This window comes from Barbus barbus (genome assembly GCF_936440315.1).
Source record: "Barbus barbus genome assembly, chromosome: 23".
Classification (NCBI taxonomy): Eukaryota; Metazoa; Chordata; class Actinopteri; order Cypriniformes; family Cyprinidae; genus Barbus; species Barbus barbus.
In genome coordinates, this window is record NC_136751.1 from 24,818,340 (window position 1) to 24,843,703 (window position 25,364).

The following is a 25,364-nucleotide window of genomic DNA, read 5'->3' on the forward strand; positions in this document are numbered from 1 at the left end:
ACAAACCCTAGCCCCCAGGGCAGCAATATGACAAACCTGTCCACACTCTGGAGACTCAAACACACACAAGACTTGAAGAAAAGCATACAGTTTCCTCTCTATATCACCATTCGCTCTCGTTTCTGCTCCCAGTTCACGCCAAGTATTGTTGGTATAGATAATGATGTCATCTATTAGCTGCATCTAACATCTGACCCTAAGGTCAAACCTTCAAATTCCCAAACAAACACCAACATCTTTACATTCACATGTTGCCTGAGAACAATGATTACAAATCAAACACTAAGAGCCACTAGGTCATTCACACGATCCAGATGCGTGTGCTGGCTGAAATGACTTTGGACCGTGCATTCATGAGACTGTATCCAACTGGACAGACATTATTTAAACACAACCCAAGGCCAGGTATACAAACTCCTAATGAGCTATGCATTAGCAACAAGCAGCCACAGGCCATGGGAAACATATGCTCCTTTTGCTTTTTGAAGACTAGTATGTAATAGTGAATTTAAAGGGAATAATACACTGTAAAATAAAGATTGTTGTACAAGAAAATACTATTTCAGTCTTTCAACTTCAGAATTTCACATTGTGTTACTTTTAAATTTAGCAGTTTCTGAGTGAAAATTGTTTCTACGCCATTTCCAGTTGTACATTTCAAACCCTTGAACTATTAATTTGGTCCCAGATTATTCTATTACAATAGTGCAAAACAACTGGGCTGCAGTTCATCTGTCTTGATTTAGATTGACAGTCCTGTCTGGACTTTTTTACAGTAACCTTTCATTCACACTGGCACTCTTCCCATGAACTCATTGTCTGGGAGAAGAACTAATTAACTTTCTGCATAATATGATGCTTCTAACAGTATGTTTCATTAGCATAGCTTGTCCCTTAGGGCTTGCAAGATGGCGACTGTGGCAGAATATGAGCAGAGCACCACCTTACCAACACTTTTCATTTCAGTGACAGGATATTTATCATTGCAGATAGTGCTTGCCTCTGAGGATAGGACAGATTCCCTTTTGTTGTCAGAAAACAGAGTTGTTTCGGAGTCCTCCACAGAGTCCACCCTGTTTGTGGGTTTTTGGATGAGAAGAAAGATGACTAGATTATTTGGCATGACTGCTGCATTTCAACCTTGACTTTCAATAACTTTTCCAGAGGTTTGTGATCACTAGATAGATTTTTTTTTTTTTTTCTCATTGCTTAACCTTATATTATTCAAAAGTTGTTTTATTTGATTAAAATTACGGTAAAAACTGTAATATTGTGAAATGCTATTACAATTTAAAAATATATTTACAATGTAATGTATTCCTGTGGTGGAAAATATCTGAATTTTCTTCAGTGTCACATGATCATTCAGAAATCATTCTACTATGCTGATCTGTTGCTCAAGAAGCATTTTTATCAATGTTGAAAACCGTTTAAAGGTCACTTGAAATTTTTGTGGAAACCTTTTTTTCTCAGAATCTCAGACATTTCAAAATAACAGTATTTGTATGAAATATATATTTTTATAACAATTTGAATGTCTTTTTACTGTCACTTTTGATTAATATAATGCATTGTTGCTTATAAGCATTAATTTCTCCATTACACGCAAACCTTTGAAGTATTTAATTAGCATCTTAGACAAAAAAATTAATTTTTGCCTAAAAAATAAAATGCCGTTTTCTAGGAATCCTTACTCAGCTCGTAGCATTAGGGAGGCTTAGTCAGACATGTAACATCCCTCCATTAGACATGCTATTTTGCTGTTTGAACAGGATGAACAGAATTGCGTGACTTTTTCAGCCACAAGCTGGTTAAGAATTTATTGTAAGTCTGAGCCTAATTGTAATTGGACCGTGTGGGATATGGGAGTCTCGTGTGCTGGGTAATTGGGACGCTTTTCTTTAGGTATGAAAGAACAGCCATTACCAAACAGTTCTGATCATCATGTGTTCCAAGCAGGACGTGAAAGGAGTGATGTCACAGTGTACCCTGATGGAGTTGAGAGTGTGCTTTGATGTATTCTTGTGTAATGAGACGCGGAGGTCTGAAGATTTTTCCATAAAGAAGGGATGATGTGCTTATTCACCTTTCGTTTTTTTATTCTCTCCATTCTGAAACGTGGCTACAGCGTACCCATTTGAAAAAAAATATCTGGCACTAATGAGTGCACACGCCAGCGAGAGAGACATATGCCTTCTACAAGCTTTTTAATATCTTGTCTTGACTTAGTGTTATTGCTGCAGTTCTGCATCATTGGCTGAATTTATTTCATCATGGCATGACTGGAAAGAATGTAAAAAACATTTCACATGATGGAGGTCTCCAGATGACATTTTAGGCCAATTTCAACATATATTGGAAAGATGATCTGAATTAAAATTTCATACTGTTCATTAAATAATTTCCCTCAGCATTCAAAGAAATTTCACAGCATGATTGTTTCAATTTGTTATATTATTAGTGCTGTTTAAGGCAAGCATTACTATCACTCATACTTGTACCTCGCCCTGCACTTTTACATTTAGAAGACACTTTTATCCAAAACATGCATTTAAAATCAATTTATATATGTGTTTAATTTTTCTAATGAATTTTAACCAGTGTGTTGACTGAGACATAAATGAGACCTGAAATTGTGGGGGTTATTGAGGAGAGCTGTGATTTAATTCATAGTTAGGTGTTTTAATTCATTATTTCAAAAACTGGCAAAAAAGATGCTGTAGATTTACATTGATGAAGGGTCCCAAACCATATATAGGAATCTTTAGGAATCTAGAACATGATAAAAATTAGCCTTTTTTGGGCTAGTAAGCAACCACCAATGCCCTGGCAACCATCCCCAACATCCTAGCATCATGCACAGGAACCTGTCTTATTTTCTTCAGAAGTTCAGAGTCTTTCAGATGTGAGCAAAACATTGAATGTTGTGATAATACAATAAATACAACAGCAATATGAAGCTTGACAATAAATCATAATGTTAAAGCTGTAAGTGCAGATATTATCTCTATATATCTTATTTATAGGTCTGTATGAGAGACTATCTTTCACTGAAATATGCCTGAAATTCCAGGTTATGGTGTTCTGTCTTTTCTCTGGGGTGAAATGATGTTAATGTAGTGTGCGTCTGTATCAGGACCACCACTCTGTCAAACTCTAATCACCTTGCACTTCCGTCGCTCTGGGCCAGAGTGCACCGAACCACTAATGTGAGATCGTACACCTCATTAAAACTGCCAGCGAAATATTTATCTACCCCAGCCGAGGGGGAAATGATAGTGATTCCATTGTGGCGTATAGGAGTATGTTGTCTTCCAGTGCCAACGATGATATGCTTTTTAACGCTCTACTCACAGAGGCAGCCAATGAATAATGCTAATTATATTACTTTGCCGTAGTAGTAGAGAACCCGATGGCATGTATTGACTAAACAGAGATGGCTTATTAGGATAGAAATACAGGTACATTTCTCTTAGGACTTACGTATTGTTTTTCACTATTTGCAATGCTAATATTTACACATTTACATTCATCCAAACTAATTGAATAGACAATACATTTTTATACGTTTAAGTTTTCAAACTATCCAATTAATAAAAAGTTGGCAGTTGTGAGTGTGTTATGTTAAATATATGAGTGTGTTTATACATTTCTATGTAACCAAGAAGTTAGGGGTGTAACGGTTCACTGAATTCACGGTTCGGTTCGATACGACACAGTGGTGTTATGGTTCGGTACGTTTTCGATACAGGTGGGTGGGTGGGGGGGGTGTTAATTGCTTACATCGTAATGTTGGAAATATTTCTGTTTGAAACCATGAAGGCGAGCCAGTTGATATCACATAAGCAACATGCAAACTTTGTGCAAGAGTTAGGGGTCTTTCGCAGTGCTACGCCACTGGGCAGACAGCACGTTTCCTGTTACGTCTTGTTGAGCGTAATGGCACTGAGAACATTATATTTCACACACTTTAAGCTCTTCTATTTTCCAAATGTAATAGGATAAATCGTTTGGTTTGTAATGTGTACCGAACCGAAAGCCTCGTACCGAATGGTTCAATACGAGTAAGTGTATCGTTATACCCCTACAAGAAGTTAGTTATGAAATTATTGTTGACATACACATTTATGAAGCTTTTTTTTGTCAAATCTATGATTTATGAATAAACGTATCCTTCTGTTCACAGGTCAGTGAGAATGCAAAGCAGGACCTTAAAGACGGTCTTGCTCTCTACAACACAGACAACAACATTGGGCTGAGAAATGCCTGGAATATCATCCAAGCTGAGGTACACTTTGTGAAATAATGAAATTATTGTCACTCTAATATCAGGTTACTATTAACGTGTATCATTGTCCCCACCGCATGACAGTGGAAGTGTTGTGGCGTGACTGGTTACACAGATTGGCACGAGGCTCTGAAAGAAAAGGTGGTGCCCGACCGCTGCTGTCAAGAGCATTATCAGGAGTGTGGCCGCAACTCCACCAACATGTTCTGGACACGGGTGAGTGGACAACTGTACTTAAACCAATAATAATGTTGGCATAATTCCCCAGACCTTTAATCGCCTTGACATGTGCAGTGAACTATGCATTTCAAATGCACGACTTTCAATTTAATCATCCCCATTTTGAATACATTTGAATTGTCTCTCTTATATTCATTAAAGAACATTTCTGATTCGAGACAGGATCAAAGAAAAGACAGAAGGTAATAACTGAGAGGATTTCTTTTATTTCTCTCTTCTGTCCTTGAAAAGAGTTATTATTAATAAATGAAAGGCAGTAAAAGCCATAGATTTAAGACATCTCTGTTGGTAGGAGCTCTAAGTGCGTCTGTAAAGTGCCAGAGTCATGTATCTTTATGTATTCCTGCTCAGTTTTGGACACTGGATGCATTTGTCTTCCCTATGGGAGCTGATTTAACTTATGAAAACTCATTTTTATGTACTGAATATTTAAATGAGATTGTAGCAAGGGCAATGGTCTCTTGAGGGAGTATTTTTTTTGTGCCATTGACAGAGCTGTACATCAGCAAATGATGTTACACGTCAAACTGTCTTTATCTGAAGCTTTTAGTTACCACGGAGGTACTAATGGAGTGTTTGCAGATGAGACATTTCCATTTAGTGAATTTCTAAATGTTCTTTTTCAAAAGCTCCTTTCATTAAACAAGCCATACTTGAAGTTAGCAAAGCTGCCACGAGAGAACATTGCAAATACATTTCACGATTTCCAATGCAGAAAAACCTTTGTGTTGTCTTCTAGGGAAGGAAATTACACAAGGACACATTCGTAGTCAAGTTAGTCTGAAGCCGTAAGCTGTTTAATTGTTGAATTTATCTTCTCCCACAGAAGTTAAGCAGCTAGCCAACAAAAGGACTTAAATTGCTTTAAATAAAGAGGAATTAGTCAGAAATTTTGACATGAGGCTATGTGCACCGAAGAGTTTTGCCATATCGGAAAGTATTATATTGTATTACCGCCACAGTTTTCGGTTTTGCTGGAAATGGATTTCCTTTTCAATGCCTTAGTGTGAAAAGCAGCCCACAACACCGCCAACTCAAAGCAGTTTTTTGTCTCTTTTTTTCTGCATAGCCACATACAGTATATCGCTGAATGTGCTTTTTTTTTCCAGTCACTATGCGTTGAAAATGCAGCCACAGCAGTCGCTCGCTTGCTCAAGCATGTGCTCAAAACCAATTCCACCACTGCTGGGCTTGAGCTCATTTTCCCTGGATCAGAATTAAGAACTAGCAAATTAGAACGTGAAACATGCACAATCTGTTTGTATTAGTGCTTTCGCCCTGAAGATAAATCACATCTCGTGACTCTTCCTGTCTTCCAGGGCTGCTACGAGAAGGTTGAAGAGTGGCTTGAAGATAATAAGCACCTACTCGGAACCATCGGCATGTGTATCTTGGTAGTTCAGGTAAGATTGTGCGTGCTGGTGTGTGCCATCACTCAGCGTGTCAAACGCAGGGGTGATAATGAGCGCGCCTGTCTTGTCTGGTTCTGCTGAAACAGTGAAGCGCATGTGTGGAGCGTCACAGTCAGCCCAAGAGAGAAAAGGTGAACCGCTCATTAGGGCTTGCTGATACTCGAATACATAGAAAGTGAACCTGTCAGCCCCACATGATGTCTTGCAGCGGTTCGTTATAGCCCTAGAAAGCCCATGAATTCAATGTATTTGATTATCAGCGCAGCCTGGTCTAGTGTGTACATTCTGCGGAGGCGCTTTGCATTAACGTCAGATTTTTTTTACTAGGAAGAGACATGTTAAATATGGTCCATGCATCAACAGTAGTTTTACTATATATATTTTTTGTCATGTTTGCCACTTTGTCACTTTTAAAGTTAGAAAACTGAACACGGGAGTATCTCTTAACAGTTTCACAGTTCGTTATAGTCCAAATCAGTCATTTATGAAATGGCAGAAATACAAAATTTGGTAAATAGTGAAAGAAGCCCATGTTGGATTAGGCAAAATGGCCTGTCGATTAATTCTTGTAAGCCTGTGGTCAGTAATTACCTGCAGTTTATTGAAGATAATAGTGCACAGGGGTCTTTACTAAGTACTTTTCTCAGTGTGGCCCAAGAGGTGACCGCAGGCTTGTGTAAGCAAACTCTTGCCACATAATCCTCCTCACGGGCTGAGCTGAGGAAAAATCACAAGTGATTTACTTAGATCTCATCCAGTAAAAGCCAGTCATAATCTGGTTTTTAGTTGCTAAACTGTGTGCTCTGTGAGTGTTTTGTCATTTTAAATTATTAGCGGGGCTTGCTAATGCTTAGGGATTTGGTACCATGGCACTTTGATATATTCCATTGTAATTTTATATTACCATTCATTTACCATGAATGAAAATAAGATTCAAACGTTTTGTTTTTTTATTAATGAAATTAATCAAAATGTAACAGTAAAGACATAAATTCTGTTCATTTGAACTATTCATCAAAGAATCCTGGGAAAAATGTGTCAAGGTTTCTACAAAAATCTTAAGTTTTTAACAGTGGTAGTAATAAGAAATGTTTCTTGAGCACCAAATCAGTATATTTTGAATGATTTCTGAAAGATCATGTGACACTGAAGACCGGAGTAATAGCTAAACAAATTTTAGCTTTACTGTAGATGGTAATATTTCACAGTATTGTTTTTATTGTAATTTAATCAAATAAATGCTGCATTGGTTATTATAAGAGACGACTTTTAAAAACATCTTGAATAGTGGTGTACATGTTGTAAAGGTATACCATGGTAAAACCATGTTACAGCGTGCAGGCTTTATAATACTTTGTTATTGTACTGTAATTCATTCTCTTAAGAACGCATTGATTCGGAAGGAGTTTTTCCCTACGGGTTTCGACCACAGTGTATCTCTAGTTGTCAGACATTGCTAGGGGCCTAGACTTCACCAGTAGACTCGCACTGAAGTCTGTGTGAGAGTCTGCCAAGATTTACAGTTCAGTTTCTGTGGGAATTGACAGTGTAAAGAAACAGCAATGCGATAGCTTTAGAGCTCAAAGATGTGAGAGAATCTGATTTAATCCACACGCAGAGTCTGATAGCATTTCCTGCTCATGTGATAAAAACTGCAGGTTCTGATAATGACTGTGGAATGTCGACCACCGCTGTGCGTTTGATGTATCAGGATAGATCTAAAAATGAACTTCGAAGAGTCAGTATATTTACAACACATCTCCGTTTACCTCCGTGACACTACGCTCCACATCACCAAACCTCTTTTTCTAAAAAATGAGGTGCTTTTCCAAAGTGGTCTGTAATACCAGGAGAAAGCTATCCACTGGCAGCTGCTTGGCTGATGCATGCAGGCCTGAAAGTATGTGATCTGTTTGCTGCCACCTTTACTTACTGAACAAAAACAACAGAAAAGTGAAAAATACAACCCTTCAAATAAACTAACCAATGGCAACCAAATGTATAATAATATAATGAAATAAAAAAAAATATAAATATAAAAAAAGCAAATGGAAAAACATGTTTTATTAAAATGCATTGCTTTAAAAAACAATTTGCATTAAGGTTAAATTTGTTAATACAGCATTTATTAACTTCAGGTAGTATAAATTAAAGGAACACTCCACTTTTTTTGGAAATAGGCTCATTTTACAACTCCCCTAGAGTTAAACAGTTGAGTTTTACAGTTTTTGAATCCATTCAGCCGATCTCCGGGTCTGGCGGTAGCACTTTTAGCTTAGCTTAGACCATTAGCATCTCGCTCAAAACGGACCAAAGAGTTTTGATAAATTTCTTGACTCATAAAAAGCTTGACTCATATATTGCGCCTGCTGCACCCACGGTACGGCAGCAAAGATCCTTGATTATTACGCCGGAATGAGAGTATAGTTCCTAGCCATATCGGCCTAGAAAATCACAACTTTTCATTTTCCGTCGGTCTTAGTACACGATGTAACTACAGAAGAGTCAAGCTTTAAATAGGAAAATTATCGGAACTATTTGGTCATTTTTGAGCGAGATGCTAATGGTCTAATCTGATTCAATGATCTATGCTAAACTAAAAGTGCTACCGCCAGACCCGGAGATCGGCTGAATGGATAAAAAAAAATGGTAAAACTCAACTGTTTAATTAGGAATATATCCAATGTTTTTTTTTTTCTCGATTGACCCAGGCCATCTGTGTTTGCTGACATATAGCTCATGTGTTTCACACTAACCTTTACATTTGGATTTTGTCATTCCAGCTCCTGGGAATGGCCTTTTCCATGACACTGTTCCATCAGATCCACAGAAGCGGGAAGAAGTATGATGCTTAACGAGGCCATTTCTCAAGGGAGGAGCCCTGGTGCATTATGGGACAGACTCTGGAGGACAGCTCCTCCTCTTGTATCTAACTTTCACCACTGGTCAACCCCTCTTCCCATTAATTCCCCAGCTTATACCTTCCTATCCTGTGTAGACTTCAGCCATGGTCTGTCTCTTTTCCACTCTTTCTCCCCCATCTGCTCATCTGCCAAAGAGACCCGGGCACAGAGAGGAACGAGAGGACCGACTCTTGGCCAGAATCCTCCCCATGAGGCCTCTGACTTTCTTGATCTCCTCCAGAACCTTTATTTTACGCTTGAACTAACTAACGTTTGCAGGAAGGAGAATAATGACAACAAACTATGTGGCTTTACTAATACGTAAATCCTTTCCGCTCATCATATAGACGAGACGAGAAGACATCAGACTGGAAACCTTCAGGGTGGATGAAGTTGAAAAGCATCGCTCATCATCACCTCCATCTACAGTGTAAATGACAAACAGCTCCATTTTGGCATGATGCGGTTTTGTACGAGACAGAAAACTGAAGACTTTTTAGTTTGTTTGTTTTTATAAGTGACTTTGCCCCAATCCCATAATTGTCATTTTTGTGCACCTAAGGATTGGAAGAAGCTGGTAGAAAGAGTTTAGCGAGGTATAACCAGGAATTTGAGTTTGTCTGTGTGTGTTGGAAATAAGCCTTTTCTTATGTTTAAAGGTTTGTGATTTGAGAACGCATCGAAACATGTCGAAAGATGATGAGAACCATCACAATCTAATATCAGTATAATACATCAAACAGGGACTGTTTTTCCAAATACAGACTGTCTGATTAGCCAGCCATCCATGTTCATGCAAAAACATCTTTGTTAACCAATAAAAGGTCTTTTTAACTGCTACTGAAACTCTGTAGCATAGACAATGAAGCGAAGTTTAGGTTAAGTTACAAAAGTTGGTAAACTAGACAAGTATAAAAGGCAGAGCTTTGTAAGTTTGACCATTTCCCCATGTTTTGCTTATTGAATCCAAGTTTGTACCCCAAAGAATGTCAAGACAAAGCCTAATGATACAGATTCCAGCTAGTTCATGTTTGCAAATTTCTTCTGGGACAGTAACGTTTAGGTTTTTGGAAGACTGAAAGAGTAAAATTAATTTACTCACCTTCATGTCAAATCTGTAGGCCTTGCTTTCTTCCATGGACACAAAAGGAAATAGTTTTGAAGAATGTGGCTCTATGCTGTACAACAAAATCAGACTTGATGCTTTCAAACTCTAAAAAGGAGGTTGAAAAATAATATGGCATATAACAGACTGGTGCTCTACAGTTTGTCAAGTTTTCTTCACTCCAAAACTTACTTGCTGAAGAAAAGACTCATTTGTGCATATGCATAATCAAACTTGGTGCGAGTGTGTTACATACTTGTTGAGTGTCTTACTTTTAATATGTAAATGTGCTGTGCTGCAAGACGTTTAAATGGTCATTTCATAGAACTTTGTGATTGATGGGTGTTCTAATTCTGCAGGAATGTTCTGACCTTTCTGACAAGTTCTGTGAGCACATATTACATGTGGGCTAGATAATGACTTAAATTGGTGGTCTGTTGTCCTTTTGTGTCCTTCGGAAGAAAATCACAGGGTACAGAGTGACAGGAGGGGACAGAAATTTCCTTCAGCTATTTCTTTAAAGTATCCCTATCTAGCACTAATGCCAGCCCAGCAGAACTGTGAAAATAGTCAATACTGCTTCATTGCAAGATATAAGTCAAGTATTACTAACACAGTCAAAGTGTTACAATAAAAAGTTATAATAATAGACTATAATCCAGCAGCCATAATTCATCTAGAGAAAGAGTGTCTGCAGTGTTTCTGTTTCCGCACACCTCAGCTTTATAGCCTGTGCTGCTTTTCTGTCTCTCTCGGCTCTTTTCTGTCTCCATCTGTCTTTTAGTTTCAAGCATCAGGCTGGAACGGTTACATTCCTGCTGAATGGAGTGATAACGCTTCTGTATCACACGGCCTAAAGGGACTTGCTTCAAAGCAAATGCATCTTGACGAGGAAGTTTTGAAGTGAAAGTGTGTTCACCAGCAGACAGTTTTTAGGGGTTTAAAATCACTGAGCAATAGATGCAGCATGATGATGGCTGAGAGACCACCAGAGATGGTCTTAAGAGCTCGGCGTGTGCGCGTTGTTAATGTGTGACCGAGAGGGACGTAATAGAGCACTCGAGGTGGAGAGAGAAATAATAACACCTCTCATCCCATCAAACACTCACTGACACACAATCTTTGTTTACTGTATTTTAGAAAAATTGCTTTGTATCAAGAAACAGTGGGGACCAGAAGCGACAGCTACTTCTAACACTCATCCTGTGTTGAAATGGAGGGGAAAGAGTGCTTCTGCTCTGGATGAGCGTAGGAACTCTGTCACTGAACACAGAGCCACCTGTGGTCATTAAAGTAAAAGACTGAGAAACTGCCGACTCAATTCACTCACACTCTGCCTGCAAACATTTAAAGTCAACATGAAGCCAAAATTGACCCCATTTACTTTTTTTTTATAAAGAAGCCGAGCTTAGGTTACTATAGTAGGTTATGCAGCCATTCGTACATTTTACCAATAGAAAAAGCGTTCATTTAATGTTATTTAACTTCTAAATGTTACAAATAATTATAGATTTGAAAAAGGTGCATTACTTTTATGCATTTAGCAGATGCTTTTATCCAAAGCGACTTACATTGCATTGAAGTTACAGTTTTTACATTTTATCAGCTCTTGCTTTCCCTGGGAATCGAACCCATGACCTTGGCGTTGCTAGCGCCATGCTCTACTATTTGAGATACAGGAAAGCCCAACATTACTGTTGGGATACATCCTGTCCCAGCCTACATTTGATTTAATCAATGAACACACCGTTTTACTCCTAAATGTCACATTATGGATGAAAAATGGGTTGTCAAGGGTGTTTCACGTTGGCTTTAAGGGATTTGTTTATGAGGCATTTATATCAGGAGGACTGAAATCAACAGCATTTTTCAATCAATTCCGCAGGATCACCATCGCTAGCAAACAGAAACAATGCAAGAAAATGTTTTAATATGCAAGCCTGTCTCCAGTAGGCCACAGTCAACATCATTACCATCATAAATGAAAATGCTTTGTGTTACGCCTGGTGGTCTGGCTTCAAACCCATTTTTGCTTCATGAACACCGTGGAGTTAGTCAATACTAGCTCTGATTAGGTTTGCACTGATGCGCTCCATCTGCTCAGTGTACTGTCTCTAACCCCGCCGCGCTAAACTTCAATGACGTGTCCCAACCCTCTTATCTGACTGATTTACAAACTTTGGCCGCAAAATTGCATCCTGTGAACTAATCCCGTGTGTAAGCTTTCCAAGGTTAGGAATTGTTTGAGTTTGGAAAGTTGTTTTGGTCCTTGTTCCAATGTTTTTAATTTTTGAAAGATGTCCTTAAACCCATCTCTCACTGTTATTCTTCTTTTTCAAAAAGTATATACGATACCCATTTTTCCTTTATATTTTTCCACTGTTATAGGCTGCATTGTGTATTTAAATCTGAAATAGTCAGATGTTGAGATGTTAGTATTGAATGACGCAGTATCATGTTGAACAACCAAGCAATTTAAATTTTTACTGCTAATATGTTAGTTTTTTATGTTTTGCAATGCATTTGTGTCAAGCTTAATGCACGTAAACATTTCCCTACGGATCATCTCATAAACCGTCGCAAACGTGTATGACATCTGGGGAATATCGGTTTAATATGCAACGAAGATATTGCTTTTTGCTAACTGTCTAAATATGTCTGTCAAGTATCTAAAGGTGCGAGAGAATATCAGTGCTTGATACTCCAACACAAGTGTTGTAATGTCATTTTTTTGTACATTGTTGTGTTTTTTTTGTCATTTGTTTTGTATCATATATTTTGTCACGTATTGATTTTAAGGGTGTGCTGAGATGAGATTATTGACCTTAATTTTAGTTTTTTTTATATATAGTTATATGCATTTCATAATGTCAGATTAGAATTAATTTATGTTGGGTTTTCATCTGTGGATACTATCATGAAGCACATGTAAATTCACGTTATAGTTTCTATCAATTGTAAAGTAAAAGTTAATTGGCCAAATACTAATGAATTTTTCAGAAAGGTAAGGTCTCTATATTTCTATCATATTGAAGATGGCCCAGAAAAAGATTATGTCCAGAACATCTAAAAGCTTGCACGCCCATGCCATCTGATTGTATATTTTGGGATATTTTAATCAACAGTCCTCGAAACTAATTTTGTACCCATTTATTGTGTTTTAATGTTTTTCATTTAGTTTTCTTTTGTTTTTGTACCTATTCAATAATTAAGTTGTAGATCTGAATGAAATGTTGGCATTTGTTGGTATTGAATTCTGATATTTTAGTGGACAGCGTTGCAGGGATGAGAAAGCTTTCTTATTGGTGATCTAAATGACCACAGCACAACCAATTGAATTATTGAATTTGTTCTCCCATTAGCAGACACTGCCATAAAATGATCTATTAATTTGGTATGCTTGGGGTAAAAAAGGGATCTAAAAAGTCATTGAGTTCCATAATCGCGGTCATACCTGTATTTTTGTAGTGCCATCCTAACCACCACCAGTAAACTGCATATACAAGCTGTAGAAACGTATGCTCTCGAGTGGCGTGTTAATGTAGTGTCCTGGTGAGTGGCAGTTATCGGATATCTTGTGAACCCAGATTTGTCCTGTGGAGTATTTTGCTACATGTAAAGCACTATAAATATATTAGGTGGTGCACTAAATTGCATTCTTTAAATCCTACTATTTTTTAAATAAAGGAAAGTGTGTTGCCAAACCCTGTGAGAACGCCATTTATTGCCTTTTTTATATGTACTCATTTTAGAAGCTTGAAAATGTTATCAGAATACAGGCCATTTTACAATGGAGATGGCATTTCCATTGTATCTTATTTAAATTACATCGAACATGTAATTGTATTTAACCCTTGTATTATTCTGGGTTTGGTTTTTATGTTTGTTATAGCAAACCTTTAATCGCTCGACAGTGGGGGGGAAAAAAGCTCATAAAATTTGTATTCCATAGTATCATAAAATTCCCTCTCCAAATTCTAAATAATCAATATTATTGAACAAATATACAGTGTATTCAGAAAGTATTCAGACCCCCTTCACTTTTTTCAATTTTATGTTGCAGCCTGATACTACAATTGATTGATTTTTTTTTTTTTTTTCAAACAGAATTTTAGAAATGTCTGTAAATCTATTAAAAAGACTGAAATATCATAAGAGATTAATGAGATCAAATAGAAAAAGTTAATAAATTTAAACAACTGTAGTATTGGGCTGCAACATAACAAAATTGAAAAAAAGTTAAGGGGGTCTGAATGCATTGATTTTCCTAAAAAGAAAAAAGCAGCTTTCACTAAAGATCAAAATCTGTGCCTTTCTAAAACCAACTATGCAAACTATACAGAAAGCTTTGTATATCAGTCCTATAAAGTGAAGTCATTAGACATTGCAGAGCAATGCTGTTCTTGGCTGGATCAATACTCTTATAGCTACAGTATATTTTGAAAGCTACTTAGAAGCATCTGAATGTGGTAATACGAGTATTATGATAGACTATACTGGATCCATATCGCATACAGCGGATACACCCAGTGTATTTGTGGATGAGGGCGGAAACAAACAAATCAATGTCTTGGATCTCATAAAGTACACTGGTATGTCTCCAAATTTTCAAAGAAAATCCTTTCAGAGCCTGTAGCAATAAACTTGTGAGAAAGATTCTCAACAACCCTATTGATTGTCCTTCGGCTCTCGTGAATGAAGGATTCAATGAGCTTTACAGATGCAGTCCAGAAAAACAGCAGAGCTCCCAGTGAGAAAAGCCAGTCAGACAACCAGCAGAGCCCAAACTACTCCTGAAACTGCAGTTTCACGATGGGTCATTTATATTTAGAACTGCTTTCCAGCAGTAGAGGAGCGCTTGCACTGCCTGTCCTGGTTTCACAGTCCTTGATCTACCAAGAGTCCCGCAGCAGCCCTGCTAATAAAATCATCCCTTTGAACCGAAAAGCAGGCAGGTGACAGTCTGATTCACTGAAGTCTCAGGGTCTCTGTTTCTTCTGTCTATTATCACCCGCCGTTATATCTTCTCATATTGAGATAGAGAAGGAGAATATTGTTGAAACTGGAACAGCGAAAAGCCTTGTCTGTTTTGCCTAACTGCAAATTCTTGCCCTGGGCGTACTGGTGATAGAACACAATGGAACGGAGCTTTCAAAGCATCCAAAGGTGGCTTTTGTGTAACAGTGTGCTCTGGCCATTTCCACAGACACTAATGTATGTGGCGCGTCAGTCCACATGCACAGCAGCTGTTGCAGTCCATTTCAGGCTATAGCTGTGGACTGAAACTTACATGGTGGATGGTATATTTGTTTGGCCTGGCCTGCTCTGCCATTGCCATTTTTTTTTTTAAATCTTCAGCCTCTAAAATTCTGATATAATGGATAGGCAGGTGAGCCTTACCAGGAAGGAAATGTTCTCTTTAGTCAACCCTTGGATTCGGTACTTCCTGTTCTTCTTCAGCTTTTTATTCTGGATAAGTGCGACTTCTGACACCAGCTACAAATGTTGTTTTATTGAGGGAGAGGACATTTCCAGGCTGCAGAGCATAGGCTCTTTGGCCAGCTTTGAAGTGAATAAAACATCAGTGGATGTAATTTAGTCTTTTCAACAGACTCGCTGTTGCAATTGTTCTGCAAGTGTGATGTTTTCAACACAACACGACTCAATTCGGAGCACTCTATTTGCATACAATTGCAAGGAATTTTATAGCTATGAAAAGAGTAAAAATACCACTCTCCAGCATGTAATCGCGGAATATGATGCAGCGGAAGGCTTGAATCCCCCCAAAGAAATGTGCAATCAAAACAAAAGCATCTGTTCTCATGTTCCTCTTCTGTTCGTAGTGTTTTATCAGAGCATTGACTGTGATAGAGTCTGCATAGATCTGCCATTCAGAATCGAGTGAATTACTCACGCTGCAGAATTTGCCTCGGCTTATGCTTTTGTTCTCAAGAGTCTCAAGCTTCCTGTAAACTTCCCGTTGGATTTAAAATGCTCTGTACAGGATGAGAAAACAACTTTTAAAAATGCATCGACTTGAATAAACCAACAAAAAAAACCTCGAACTCTACATAAAACCTATATATATACACACACACACACACACATTGGCCCCTGCAGGCCCAGTTTGTTTGTTTGTTAAATGTAATTATTTTTATTTATTTATTTATTTATCATTCATTCATTCTTGGTAAAAGTAAAGCATTTTTATTTTTAAGATATAATTTATTTTTAAGAAAACATTACCTTTATATTTCTTTCCTTTATTGATTTTGGAGTCAGTAAGATTTTTTTTAAATACATTAATATACTTTTATTCAGTAAGTATATAATTGCATTCCATTTTTGTGCAAGTGGAGACATTAATATTTACAAAATATTTTTAAATGTTCTGTTCATCAAAGAATCTGGGAAATTGTTTTCAACATTGATAGGAAATATTTCTTGAGCAGCTAATCATCATATTAGAATGATTTCTGAAGGATCATGTGACACTGAAGACTAGAGTAATGAAAATTAAGCTTTGCATTACAGCACAGGAATAAATTATATTTTAAAATATATTAAAATAGAAAACAGTTATTTTAAATTGTGATAATTTCACAATGTTAATGGATTGTATTTTTGATCAAATCAAGTCAGCCTTGGTAAAAATAGACTTATTTTTAATAAATAACATTTATACATTTATTTAAGTAACATAAAAAATCTATATATTTTAATTGCCAAATTAGACTATAATGTAACTCATTCTAACTGAGGCTTCCATTAGTATCACAGTTTGAGCAAAACATCTCCTGTTAGCTATCTAGATCATTTGGTGATACTATTAAACAAACCAAAAACTAAAAGTTTGACAAATAATTGATTCAACATAAAAAAAAAAATGGAAATGGAATAAAAGCCACACACTGTGCATTCACATCATTTTAAACTCTGCTCAATTTTGTCACATTACCAGCAGTTGCCATCACTCATAATGCCTCAAATCACCAACTCTCATTGAAAATAAATGATCTGCGGACTATGATTGCCATTAATTGTCTTTTGTGACGGAGTGTTGTGCTGGAAATGTGAACGGCACTGCCAAATCACACTCTTTCACACTAAACCAATGTTTGTGCACAACAGATGGACCTCTGGACCGAGTGTGACGGCATGATCTATTAGTCTTTTGTTCCAGCCGCACTGGCTTGCTGGGTTTTTCAGAAAAGCACAAAACCGCATATATAGATGGCTGTTCCTCCACTGGACCAAAAAAGCCTCTGAATGGCTCTTTAACCTGATTCCTTGTGTTTCATGTGCAAGCTAAGTACATACTGTAGATGCTCTCAAAGTATTGTCATCGACTCTTAAGAAGCGAGATGATAGGATTCAACTGCTTTTATAAACTCAGGTGGAAGACTCTTCAGCTGCATAATGGAACTGCAGTGGCACTCGGACACACAAAAAAACCTTATTCTGTACCACATGGTGACTGCAGCAATATTACCAGCATAATCCTGGACCAAGCTATTGCTCAGAGACTCTTACCCTTTAGCTCTGGGAATGCGGACTTTGATTAAAATAATAATAACCAGTAATAATACATTTCTATGGAGAAAGCACTGTATCCAAAAATAAATTCCAATAATCCAGTTTAAATGTCTGAATGTGATTTCATTATATAAAATAATATCAAGTCAAGTGTCATCTGAAAACAAATTATCTAGAGCTTTTCCCAGAACAAACTTCATATTGCTGAGCTATGGTTTCAAAAGAAAAAATAAATAAGTAATATATATATATATATATGATATTCACTTTTTCTTTTATATATTTAAATAAGTACAGGTTAGAATTAATTATGCAGAATAATATTAATTATATATTGTTTCATTTTTGCATAAATGTATGTGTTATCCTGAATGACCATGGAACATGATCACTTTATGTTCACATTTTGAAACATTAGAGTAGACACTTTACTTGCATTTGATATGCAAATGTATATACAATCACTTTTGTACATTTAATTTGATACGGACACCAAAATGTGACAACTTGTATATAAATACACATACACACACACACACAAGCCATCCCATTTTGTGTTTTGTGGATGATCAATGTGCAATTGATTATTTCATGTTATTTGTTTATTTATCCATTTTTAGGCGTTTTCTCTTCTCATTGTAGCTATTAAGAGTATATGGCAAAGTTCAGAAAGCAACAGGTGTGTGAAGTGTTGTGTGTGTTCCTCACCTCTGAATAAACTGCAGATGTGTGTGGATCAGTCGAGAGGTTAGTGGTGTTTCTGGGTTTTTTCCACAGACGCAGTACGTGACACATTCCTCATTGATCCTCCTGTGTTTCTCATTGTGGTCGGGGTGGTCGTGTTCTTCATCACCTTCTGTGGATGCATTGGAGCTCTGCGAGAAAACATTCGGCTCCTTAAAATTGTGAATTTATGCACTAAAATTAGACTGGCATTAAATAAAATATAAAGCTTAACTAAAATTAAAAATAAAATGTAAAAAAAAAAAAAAAGTACTATTTAAAAAAAAAACTAATAAAATGACAATAACAAAATACAAAATATGCATGAAACCTAAATGATAAAAATAGAAATATTAATTAAACATCAGTAGCCATGCCTTTAAAATGTCCACAAAACAAACAAACAAACAAAAAAAAAAAACTGAAATATTCAGTGGAGTACAATGTGTGACAACTAGCCCCGGTCTTCCCAACACATCTGTTATTATCAGTTCATTTGGTTTTCTTTTTGTTCCTCTCTAGTTCTCATTTAGTCTTACCCTGGTCTTTCTAACCCAAATGGTCATTGCAATCCTGGGCTTCTTCTACTCTGACCAGGTGGGCTTTCACTTGAAACCTAAGTGTATAAACTAGACGTTTTTTCTGCAGCACTGATACAGGATATGGGCTATCATATGAATCATATTTCATTGTTATGACTTTCACACACTGCAGGTTGTTAAAGATTAATTGAAACATTAGGCTTTGGCTTGGTTAACCTCTTTTAGCGGTCATCTGTCAGTCTCTAAGTCCATCTCATGCTATAGCAAGTCAATTTAAAAGCAATCCACCGGTCAGTTCCATTGTTCATCTTATCCTTAACGTCAATTCCCGCTATAGAGTTTCCTATCATTCTACCATTACCTCATCCTACGACTGAACTCTTGAAGTTCTACAGTCCAGGAGAAGGTCCCATAGAGTGTATTACATCCCACTATACTTCACCGTCAGAGCGCAGCGCAAACAGTTAAACAGGGCAGTTTAACAACGTCGCTCCAAGCATCTTTGCAGCTTAATGATTAAAGAGCTTTGCCACATCAAAGTGGAACCAAATGTTCCGTTTCGATGGAGACTTTCTAGGAGGCTTCCTGTTAATGACATTCAGAGGTGCTTGAACATGCCAGCGTTAGAGGGACTGACAGGGGAGAAGCAGAGCGCTCAGGTGGGGCCCCAAGAGTTAATTACCACACTAAAGCATATGCTATTAGAGCCGCCAAAGTGAATTAGAGCTGTCGACCTGTCTCCCGTAGCACAATTACATATGCATATACAACCCAGATGGAAGTGTTTGATTTTAGGTACGTATGGAAATATACTTGGTGGCTAGACTGTATGAAGTGTCATGTTCACAGACACGCGATGCTCTGGGGAAATTCATGAAAAAGGCCATTGTGCACTATCGAGATGATCTGGACCTTCAAAACCTAATGGACTACATCCAAAAAGAGGTACGGGTCATATCTTGTTCAGACTGTGCAAATTCTTTATGCATCAGACCACATGAAAAACAATAATACACCAGCACTCATGTGCATTTCTACAACCAAAATTAAATAAATAGATGAAACATTTATATCAATATCCCTATATTCTATACATAACTTTTGTTTGGTAATGGTAATATGAACACATGAACACGTCTCTCTAAATAAGAAAATGTTCTACTCTCCAATACAGCACAGTATGATCTCCTGCCTCTTTGTCCTCCTCACAATGACAATTCTTATGGGTCCAACAGACACAAGGTGAATATGTGGTCTGAGAGACAGTGTCTAAAATACTTTCACATTCACTTCTCCATACAGTTCAAATGCTGCGGCTGGAACAACTACACCGACTGGTCCTGGAACCTCTACTTCAACTGCACCCCGTCAAACCCCAGCACTGAGAGATGTGCGGTTCCCTTCTCATGCTGCACTCCTCTACCAGGAGAGGTGAGAGACAAGCACCTACACCTACTGCCTGATTTTTAATCTGCAGTTGTGAATATCCAAAATGAAAATAGACATAGAAATAGAAGCAGATATGAGGTCTGTCTGTGAAGTGAGGATTCATATGGCGCTTTATGAGTTTAAATAACTTTGGTGCGACTGAAGCTCTAAATCATTTTAATTACATTTAACTTTACAATATTGTTTTATATTTTCATATGAAGGATTAGGAACATCATTCAAGTAACCATCCAGAATACCCTAGCAACCACATAGCAACATGCAAACAACCGCTCAGAATGCTTTAGCCACTGCAAAACCCCTCTAGAAAACACCTCTCACGATTTCATAAAATGTCAAATTTGAGTTCAGTTATACAGTGATCCTTCATTGTGATCCTTTATTTGAACACAGTCCCTCCCCTTTTGTTCTCAGTCTTTGTAGTCTAGCATTAGTGCAAAGGCAAAGTTGTATTATTTTTCATCTCATCAGCTCAACAAAACTGTATGTGGTCATTGGTTTATTGCACTCTGCAACAAAGTGCCACAAAAGACAGATTCAAAGTGTCAAGTCAGCTTTTGTCCTTCCTCTGCGCCTTCATCTTTAACGATGATGGCCTGTGCCGCTAATTAGCCCAGTTATAATCACATCAGTAAGAGCATTGTGAAGTTAAACAGATTGGGTTTACCAAACGTATCAGTAATACAAAGTTTCAATTTCGACACAGTTGTCACAGCAGCAACTCGGGGAGAATTGATGTGTTCTGAATTGCTTTCTTGCCTCTCAAGACAGCGAATGACCGAGCGGTGCCATTTTGGCATGACGTCCAAAGCAGCTGCTTGGCTGAAACGTTAAATGTGTGCTCTGATTCAATCCGTGAGACGTGTCTAAATGCTGATAAGATACTCAAACAGAACATAGATCACCTATTTAGAGCCACTCCTTGGCAGAACTAAATATTATGATCTCTGTTCTCTTGGCAAACGTCTACGGTGATTGCTGGATAAACACGCTCTAAACAGGTCAGAGCGGACAAAATGCAATTCTTTCAAACAAAAACAGAAAGAAATCGAGGAGCTGTGTCACATTTAATGACGCTAAAAGTGAAAAGCTGTGTGGTTTACAGGTTTAATTGTTTTGTAGCATTCAAACGTATTGTTTGAAGTGAAAAGAATGACAGAAAATTCGGTGATTCATCCAAACAGATGTTCACATGGAGACGATGGCACTGCTCTGTGGCATCTGCGCAAGCAATATGAAAATGAATCATTTCATTATTTCAGGGAGACCTGCAGGGATCACATGCATTTAGTTTAACCATCAAAAAAATATATTTATAAATGCTGTTAAAAGTTAAAAATGATCTTTCAGATGCTAACGTGTAGGTTTCTTGTCAGTTATCAGTCACTGCAAGCTAGAAAAGGGTGATGAATGATTAAATCACACATTAAGGAAATTGCTGGTGCAAACATTCAATTGAAAACTGCATATGTTTACAGTGGTGACCTTGACCTGCATTCTACATCTGCAGCCCACTAAACAAAAGGGAATTCAACATCTTCAGATTGCGTGGTAAAAGACACACTAGAGTTGTAAAAAGCTGACCGGCCCTGACCCATTAGATAGCGTAGGATGCAATCAAGTCAGAAGATCCAGTTGGCTTGGGTAGGTGTTAAAAATGTGCGTGCCAGATGAGAATAATCATCAATGACAAAATCAAAAGCACTAAGAATCTCTACATTATTAATTCATTTACATGCATGCTTGTCAGGACAGCTGCTAATGTGTGCAGGTGTCCCCCCCCCCCCATGTTATTAAGATGCTAAGGTGTTTTGGGTGGTTATTAGATGGTTGCTTACTCTCCCAAAATCACCTCAGATGATATTCTGGTCCCTTGATATGGCAAAAATATGCATAGAATTAATAGTGCTGCTTGTTTTAACGAACCTACTAATTGATCATGTTTGCATTTGTATACTATAGATTTAAAATGAGGTACATTAAGCAAGCATGACTAAAATGAGGCTAAAACATTACTGCCCCCTGCTGCTTACAGACTAAAAACATCTACTATTTCAGACTGTGATCAACAGCATGTGTGGTTTTGGGGTTCAAACACAAAACCACCTGGACGTCACTAAATCCATCTATCCGGTGGGCTGTGCAGACAGAGCTGTAATATGGATTGAATCTCATCTGCTGTTAGTTGGGGCGCTCACGCTGGGTCTCGCTTTACCACAGGTAACATTTGTGAGTGATTTCTGTTTCTCAAACAGATGGCAATCCAATCACTGGTGCTGATAGGTCAATACAGCTTTGTTACGCATTGCTGCACACGCAAAAACTGTACTGAAAATTAATGTAATATTGTTTTCGCAATCATTTTTTAATGGACAGTCCACAAAAATTATTATTTTTTTAAATGACAATTTACTCACCATGAAGTTGTTTAAAACCTGTATGAGTTTCTTTCTCCTGTTGAACATGAAGATATTTAGAAAAATATGGGTTACTAAACAATTGAACCAAACAACCCCATCGACTCAAACAGTATGGAGAAAAAAACACTAGTCATTGGGCACCATCATCTACCCACATTCTTCAAAATATATTATTTCATGTTTCATCAGAAGAAAGAAATTCATACAGGTTTGGAACAATTTAAGGGTGAGTAAATGTTTACACAATTGGGTGAACTGTGCTGTTAACCTTTACATTGAACCTTATTCAAAGGGAACACTGAAATAATGAGTACGTAACAACAAACCCATCTGCCAAACTATGTTTTTGCCTAAATCACTAGTTTAAGCTTAGAACAATTATTTGTGTTTTAGAGTCATGTCATGATGGATTTCTCTGGAAACTGCAAACTTCTAAGTAAATAAAAAGGTCAAGCTGCTATATTCAATGGAAGGTGTCAAAGCAGCTTGAAGCTGCAACAAATAAACCTCAAGAAAAACATTTGCAAGCAAAAAGGGAAAGTGCCAGTGCCTGTAATAAATTATGAATCAACATTGTATAGCATAGCTAGCATAGCATCACGTTTTGCTGTTCACCGACTACGTTAGAAAACGGTTTATAATGGCAATGTCAGTCTCTAAATAGCCATGTATATCGTTATTACTGTTTTACCTAATCTGATATGAAAGACAATCGTTAAGACTAGTGTCAGCATCGCCAAACTTTTGTAACCTTATCTTAAAACAATTGTTTTCAACAAGTCAAAACAACAGCGGCCATTGGTGCGCCTCACGTCAACAGATTCATTAGTGCAAAACAACGGAGCCGAAGCACAACTCAAGTAATGACCAGCACTATGTTCATCCGCAAGTTACTTGTAGTTTTATGCTTCATCCACTAGGGGGATAATGTATCATTAAAGGGTACCTATTATGCAAAATCCACTTTTACATTGTGTTTGGACATAAATGTGTGTTGGCAGTGTGTGAACCACCAACAATGATAAAAATCCATATTTTTATCGCATTTTGTCAGACTCACTACCGTTTTGATTCTCATGCAGTGTGACGACGCATTGCATAGGGCCGGGCTACGGGGTTTGACTGACAGCTCTGCACTTGCTATAGTTTCTGCCCTTAGCGGTTGTACGCTGTCCTCCATTTTCTCCACTATTGAGCAGCTGTAATGCCAACAATGTCTCATAAGCAATCCCCGTGTTCTGTGTTTGGATTTTCTCCCAACATCTGAGCTGCTGAGGACACAGTGGATTACTTTCATTTTTCAAGGTAATGCGCCTCAAAATCTACCTAAATACATTTATCACTCCAGACTCCTTTGTGAATGTCATGTTGTTATTGTGCTTAGCCTTTTAACCGTATTTGTGTGCATACATTATAGAAGTATTTTAATTTATCAGCGCGGCGTGAACTACTCTCACAAGCGCCACGCTGATAAATTAAAATACGTAGCGTGATTACGTGGCTCGGTATATTGAGCCATGTTGACCGCGAGCTCTGTAACGTCACGCTGTTTCGTCCCACTTTCAGTGCATTTGACTTCCCATATGTACGGCTGAACACTGATTCTCTCGCTCTCAGTTATGTTGTGTCTACCGGCTATTTATTGCTTTGGGTATGCAATGCAGAGAGACGTATATGCGATGCCCTCTTCTGGAGATGGGGCGGGAATATGCAGCTCATTTGCATTTAAAGCGATACACTCCAAAACAGTTCTTTTTTCGACACGCCCCAAAAGCGACGTTTTCTAGCTGTTTTAATAAATGATCTGTAAGGCATTTGGGCTCAAACTTCACAGACACATTCTGGGGACACCCAAGACCAATCTTGTAAAAAATGGGCATAATAGGTGCCCTTTAAACTTACGTTTCAGATAAAAACAATTGCCTCATCATCCATTCTCCAATCAATTTGTCCTTTGTAGGGTCGTGGGGCTATATTTTTGCAAATGTGGATATTGGGACAGGCCTTTAGTTTGTGAATTACAGGTGTCACAGTGTGACTTCTTTGTATTTGCTGCTATGTCACTAAAATTACATCAGTAGGTGGTGACCATTTTTTTAAAGTAATTTAATCATTCAGCCAGTTTATTCAAAACAAGCTGATTCATTCAGAGCAAAACATATAATTGTCTTTGAGTGAGCGAGTTTTTCAACCGTTCAGTCAACCATTAAGATTTCATTTCAGAAAAAAAAAAAAACATTTGATCAGAGATTGGCAGTGGTCCATTCTGCTGTGGCTTTGTTAGAAACCATTTTCATTCCCAAGACACGGTCAACTGTAATTCAACAAATTCATATACCTCCTATATATATATATATATATATATATATATATATATATATATATATATATATATATATATATATATATATATATATATATATATATATACACACACACACACACACACACACACATATCCTTTTTAAGATTGTGATCCTTTTGCAATGAATGTTGTGTATTTGTATCCCGTATCACTGAATGCAATGAACTGCATTTCCATTCATGAATTTTTCAGTGGGTGTTGGGCAGAAACTGAAATTACTATCCTCTCTCCACGCACACTGCTGTCCTGACACAGTTCTTCTGTTTGATCTACAGATCGCCGCCGTCGTTCTGTCTCAGATCCTCATTTCTGAGATCCAGATAGAGATCGGATCCATCATGTAGAAGCAGCAGACAATCACCTGCAGTGCCGCCAATCTCT

The 25,364-nt window shown here is 37.5% G+C and overlaps 1 protein-coding gene and 1 pseudogene across 4 annotated transcripts in view; both read left to right on the plus strand.

The window, feature by feature from the left end:
- The window catches only part of LOC306843222 (tetraspanin-9-like), a gene marked incomplete at its 5' end in the record, with an annotated part of 192,565 nt that extends 178,912 nt beyond the window's left edge, over window positions 1–13,653 (plus strand). For all 3 annotated transcript variants that reach the window (XM_079374560.1, XM_079374561.1, XM_079374559.1), the window contains 4 exons: window positions 4,187–4,288; window positions 4,373–4,504; window positions 5,848–5,931; window positions 8,724–13,653. In XM_079374560.1, coding sequence (XP_079230686.1) covers window positions 4,187–4,288; window positions 4,373–4,504; window positions 5,848–5,931; window positions 8,724–8,795 — 390 coding nt within the window. In that variant the 3' untranslated portion in view covers window positions 8,796–13,653. The remainder of the gene's footprint in view (window positions 1–4,186; window positions 4,289–4,372; window positions 4,505–5,847; window positions 5,932–8,723) is intronic.
- A 1,672-nt stretch (window positions 13,654–15,325) lies between these two features.
- On the plus strand, window positions 15,326–25,327 carry LOC306843223 (tetraspanin-33-like; annotated as a pseudogene). The gene is made up of 8 exons: window positions 15,326–15,421; window positions 18,105–18,163; window positions 18,262–18,389; window positions 18,730–18,804; window positions 19,599–19,694; window positions 20,052–20,180; window positions 22,257–22,418; window positions 25,259–25,327. The product of its transcript is annotated as a tetraspanin-33-like (transcript).
- The last annotated feature ends 37 nt before the right edge of the window (window positions 25,328–25,364 follow it).